At 52.2% G+C, this 6,000-nt stretch overlaps 1 protein-coding gene across 1 annotated transcript in view; it reads right to left on the minus strand.

The window, feature by feature from the left end:
* NEURL1B (neuralized E3 ubiquitin protein ligase 1B) overlaps window positions 1-1,498 on the minus strand; it is a 40,548-nt gene extending 39,050 nt beyond the window's left edge. Inside the window, exon 1 of the mRNA XM_004272003.3 lies at window positions 1,303-1,498. Within this exon, the coding sequence (XP_004272051.1) occupies window positions 1,303-1,333 (31 nt within the window). The 5' untranslated portion in view covers window positions 1,334-1,498. The remainder of the gene's footprint in view (window positions 1-1,302) is intronic.
* Window positions 1,499-6,000: the final 4,502 nt, after the last annotated feature.

The following is a 6,000-nucleotide window of genomic DNA, read 5'->3' on the forward strand; positions in this document are numbered from 1 at the left end:
CACTGATTAACTGGTGATGCTCTGCTGGTGACTTCACCTCTCAGAGGATTTGGTAAATTCTGTGTGCAGTGGCCTGAAAGCTGCCCAGGGGCTTATAAAGCAGAAGGAGGGGCTCCTCTCCCATAAGCAGGCCTTGGGAATGTGGGGCTCAGCACCGTCCATTTCAATCCCTTCCAGAGGAAGAAATAATTATTTTTTGATATATAATTATGAAGGAGAGAGCTATATGGGACTGTTAGAGCATAGAGGAGGTGATACCTCCCTCTCCTCCTAAAACCTCACATATGTGTCTCTCACCTTCTGCCTAAAGGCTGCTACAAATGCCCAGCCTTAAGGCAAAATAAAGATTTATTCTAAAGACTTGGCAGGGAGGAGGGTGGGCAGACAGACATAGGTCCCAATCCAGACCCCCTCCCCACTAGCAACATGGCCTTGGGTGTGTCATTTCGCCTCCACTGAAACTCAATTTCTTCATTATAAAATTGGAATACACACCTTTACTGTGAAGCTTCTTTGCATATCGCGCTGGGGTAGGCAAAGTGCCAGACACTGAGCCTCCAAGCCTTTGAGCAGCGCTGATCTATTCCCACAATTATCAGGTATTTTCTAGCAAGGCCTCTCTGTCTTCACACCCCCACCTCCTTCCAGCTCTGGATCCCCTTACTCTGGCTCCGGAAATTCTGGGGCGGTGTTAACTAGGGGGCGATGCGCTCGACAGCGGCGACTGCAAGGGGCTAGAGAGCTCCCAGCTGAGCAGACACCAGAGGGGGGCGCAGCCAGGGTGCGCGTGGGAACGTGGCCAAACCAAGGCAGCATGTACCGCGGGGGCGCTGAGCGGCTGGTAACTGAGGTACCCCTGCGAGCACCCCCCCCCCAACTCTCAGCCGCTGCAGTCTCGGCACATCGGGCGGCTTTTGGCCGTCGGAAGCCCTGCGGAGCCTGGTTCCATTCACCCCCCTGGAGCGCCCCGGGCTCCTTCATCAGCGCCCTTGGGCTGGAACAAAGGCAAGGGGTCGCGCAGCATCGTCCCAACGGCCCCTTCGCGCATCTGGCCAAAGCCGGGAGAAAGAGCACCGGGGTCCCCAAGGTAACCAGGACGCGGTACCCGCCCTCCCAGAGCGCAAAGCTCAGCCGCTCCGCGCGCGCTGAGCCGGGAGTCGGGAAGCACCAGAGATTCCAGCCCGCCGCGCCCGCCGAGGGCTCCAAGGGTAGGTGGGGTGGCTCTCCGGAAGTCACCCAGAGGGTCCCCCGAGGAGAGAAGAACCCCAGCGCCCGACTCCCGGGAGGGGCTCCCCGGCGTACCTGGCAGGGTCCTGTGCACAGTGTTGCCCATAGCTGCGTCGGGGCGCGGCGTTGGCGGTGGCGCGCTCGGGACGCACGGAGGCTAAATACGCGGTGGGCCGGGAACCCGGGCCGGGGTCGGGCTCGGGCTCCGGGGCATCGCGGCTGCACTGGCGAGCCGGCGGGCTGCAGCTGGGGAGGGTGCGGTGAGGAAAGCAGCGGCGGGAGGAGGAGGCGGAGCCACCGGCCGGGGCCTGCCGGCTCCGCCCCCGCCTCCCGCTGCCTCCAACCACGCGGAGAGGGGCGGGGCCGCGGCCGCAGCATCTTTTGAAAGTTTGCACCGGGAGGCGGGAGGGGAACCGCCGAGCCTCCCGCCCTCGCGGCTCCCGCGCCCGGGGCAGGAAGGCGCGCTGGGCAGCTAGGTGCCCACAGGATGCCAGACTCGTTAGCCTGCTGGCCTTTCTGTCATTAATTGCAACACTGTAAGAAGGCCTACGTGTGCCAGGCGCTGGGCCACAGGGGGGCCAAGCCCTCGCCCTGCGGAGTTTCTATGCGGGATGTTGAAGGTGCGGGGGTAGGGGTGGGGGATGAGGAGGTCCGGGACGGAAACACAAGCACAAGGTCAACTCGGACAGTGTAAAGGGCCTGAAAACAGTTCAACCAGGGTGATGGGTTGGGGTGGGGTCTCGTGCCTACAAGTAGGAGAAACCTAGACAGTGTCCAAAGGTTGGGAGGAGGGAACATACATTCATCAATTCACTCACTCGCTCATTCATTAAAATATTTATTGAGCACATCCTCTGTGCCACAGGCTGTGCCGGGCACTGTAGATACAGACAAGCCATGCTAGTCTAGTGGTGAAGACAGAAATAGCAAGCAATTAAGATCACATAATATAATGATCAAAGCCAGGAGGAAAATAAAACAAGACTGATGGGGTAACTCTGCGGGGCTCAGGGAGAACCTGGGGGCGTGTCAGCTCCATCCGATGCACAGCAAAGAATCGGCAGGGGAAGAGCTGGAGACAGTGTCTCTGGCAGAGGGAGTAACAGGCATTCCTTATTCATTCATTCACCCCACAGATCTCGGTACCTCTCCTGTGCAGGAACCCAGACCACACTCAGTGGGGCATGAAGCTTGCTAACCCCTGCCTTCATTGGGCTCCATTTTTCAGATCAGAACACTGAGGCTTAGGAGGTGAAATGATTTGCCCAAGAAGACCCAATTCCAAACCAGTTTTTTTTTTTTCCGGCTTTACTTTCCATGCTCTTGTAACCTTTATGACCTTATGAAATGTGTTATTACCCCCACTTCACAGATAGGCAGATTGAGGCGCAGAGAGTGGAAAACAGGTGCTCCAAATTTCCCAGTAAGGGGCAAAGCTGGCCTGGAGATATGTGATTGAAAGATGGGTATCCGGGAGAACAAGCCCCCGCCCGCCCCCAGCCCCCGCAGCTCAGTTTCTCTGGTGCCTTCTGCCTCGAGTGCCTGACCCATCCCAAAAGGGTTCTCGTCCTTCAAGGTCAGCTCAAAGCCTCCACCTCTGGGAAGCCTTCTCTATTCCCCACCACACCCTGATTTATCATATACTTCTGAACATAAGGTTGGCTTGTGTTTGAGTCACAATTTCTCATATTACGGGTACTCTCTCAGTCACTTATTTTTTAAACACAGAGTCCTGTTTGGGAAAGGTGCAGTAGTTCCATATACCCTCAATCCACGTGAGTTTGGGATGCGTATAGAGGTCAGTATTATTATAAAAGGAGTCTAGGAAATTTTACTCATATAAAGCAGTGCAGTGCAAATAGGATTTTGTAACTGCAAGTGTCACAAAGGTAGGGTCACAAAGGGTGACGGCAAGGGAGGTTGTCGTAAACAGGCCTTTTAAAGGTCACTTTCAGAGCACCCAAATAAGTGGCAGGGTTGTGCAGATCACAAATGCACACCTGCAAATGAAGCCCCAGCTGTCCTAATGCAATGCAGATGGTACCTGCAGAGGGGACACAGTGTCCAGTGGTCACCTGACGCTTGGATCCAAAAGGGCTTCGTTTTAGCATCTTGGTCCCTGTGATTAAGATGTGCTCTGGAAAACCAAAACTTCTTTCCCCCCACCCTCCCACCAGCTGATGGTGACACTAGTGTCAAAGCCACGTGTAAAGAGTTTGAACCAAGTAGTTTCTTGAAATTTTAGATTGGACAAAAGCAGTCTTTCCAAATTAATATTTTATTAAATAAATGAAATATTAAAAATTTAACTATATAAAAGTGATTTAAAATATATCTCTCTCAGTAAAGAAATAAATATTACAATAGCCATTTGACTATTTCGTCTCCACACCTTAAAGTTTATATTATTTAACTTTACTGTGCATCTTCTCATTGGGAGAATAGGGATTGCCCTTAACCTTTACTTGGGTGACCTAATATTTGGGCATATATGGTAGTTGCTCACCCCTCTGAGGTCCCTCTGCACTTTGTCTTTTCTGTCAATTATACCCTCAGGGCAGCTGCTTTAGCTGTTACCCCTCTGTCCTCTCCATTGGCAGATGGGAAGCCTCCTGTGGGCAGGACCCAGGACATATTCACTTATGAATCCCCAGTGCCCAGAGTAGGAGTAGCATGCCCAAATGCTCAATACACATTTGAAAAAACTGACTGCAGAGGGGCATTGCTCTAAAACGGGAGAAGAAAGGAAAGAAGGATGGAAGAAGGGAGGGAGGAAGGGATGGAAGAAGGAAGGGGTAAAAAAGAGTTGTGAAGGAATGAGTTTTAGTTGATAGCAGCCCTGGACTCTGGTGTCATCAATAGTGATATGTGTGGGGAGAAACAAATAAAATAGGGACGCATTAACAGAAGTATCGTCTGTAGAGCAAAGGAAGAGCTTGCCGCTCCAGTGCATGATTAGACCATTCTGGGAGAAGTTGCTTTGGTTCTGGGCACCACACTTGAGAAGGAAGGCAAAGCTGCAGGTGGCTTTGGGAGAGAGGGAGCTCCCAGTCACAGGAGGTGTGCAAACAGAAGCAGAGGACGCGGGGCATCCTTGGGCCAGGACAGCAGCCTCTAGTCATAACCTCTCCTGGCTTTGACTTCCACACTGCCCCCCACCCTTAGCCACATCCAAAACCGTGGAGACAATGCTACCCTCCCTTGGCACCAGGACCCGTGCTTGGGTTGCAGGGGCCCCTGGGTGGGGCTGCCTCTCTTGACTGTGCAGTGTTGGCACAGTCTCCCATGGCAGTGGGTAGAGGGAGGGCCCAGGCTCTGCTCCCTGGCATTGCTCCCTCTGGGCATGCCCTAGCAGATCCTGCCCCATGCATGGCAGGCCGTCAAGTGCACCTCGTAAAAAGGGCACACACTGAGCTGGTGGGGGTTATGGCCACTGCAGACTCCTGGGTAGAAGACCCCTTCCTCCAGGGAATCCAAGGGTCTTTGCACAGACTCGTCCTTGCAACTCAAGAACTGAGAATCCAGGCTACAGTCAAACCACAAAGCTTGGTTTTAAAATTGCTACGGGAGGCCTCTACTTTTCAGCAAACTGCCCATCAAACCTCGATTTCCAAAACCAGCGGTCTTCACCCACAAAAGCAATATATTTTCAGTTCCTGGTTACAAAGTGCCAATCATGCAGTGGGCACCAGGCTGTGCCCTTTGAGCGATCCTCCTCACAGCCTAGTAGCGTGGTCATTTACATAATTCCTGTTTGACAGGAGAGGAAACGGAAGTGAAGGGCGAAGAGGGAACTGCCAAGTTCACACATCCAGGAGGAAGCAGAACTCAGAGACTTCTAGCTCTCTCTTTCTTTTTACAGAAGAGGAAACAGGCTCAGAACCACAAAGCCACTCATCCAGTGTGGCACAGTCGTGAACAGAGGAGACAGGTGTCTTGAGTTTTTCTGGCTCCCGTACCTATGTTCATGCAGGGCCGCCCTCAATGAGCAAATCACGTTTGTGTGGTACTAAATCTGGCCACAGTTTACCTGGCAGCCAAGGCAAAAAGGGAAAGAAGCCCTGGCACATGGCTTTCCTTGTCCTGTTCCCTTGCAGATACATACTTGTTGCTGGCATCAGTTCCAAAGGGGAGCTCATCACTGGTGCACAGGAAGGCTGAATGGACAGAATCTTCCTCTAGAGTCTACCCAGAGACACATCAACAACATTCAGATGGATGGGTCCCATGGTGGCCATCCGAAAACGCCAAGCACTGGCATTTTCCTGAAATCCAGTGGAGGCCTCTCTGCCACAGGCTGGGGTCATGGGTGTCCTGGACTCAGCTTTCTCATAACACAAGGACAGCTTAGATGCTCTGAGACACATGGTCATGATGGCCATGGGATGGAAGCCTGAGGCAGGGGGTGAATTGAAATCAATTTATGATCCCAATAACTTGCACTTACTGTGCAGTTACAATGATAATTACGACACAGTAATAGCTAACATTTATTGAGTGTTGGATGCTGTTTTGAGTCCTTTAGATGTATTAAGCTAACAACAACCCTAGGAGGTAGTATTATTAATATGCCCATTTTACAGATGGGGAAACCAAAGCCCAGAGAGTGTAGGTAGCAAGGCCCCAGTCACATAGGCAGAGAGCAGTATGACTGAACATGTTAGGTTCTGATTTATTTAATCCTCATAAAAACCCTATGAGTGAGAAAAGGAGTGAAGGGTTGTTAAGGAGTTGCTTGTATTTGTTGCCTTTTAAAATCTTCATCCTCTCCAG

Source organism: Orcinus orca, chromosome 3 (assembly GCF_937001465.1).
Source record: "Orcinus orca chromosome 3, mOrcOrc1.1, whole genome shotgun sequence".
Lineage (NCBI taxonomy): Eukaryota > Metazoa > Chordata > Mammalia > Artiodactyla > Delphinidae > Orcinus > Orcinus orca.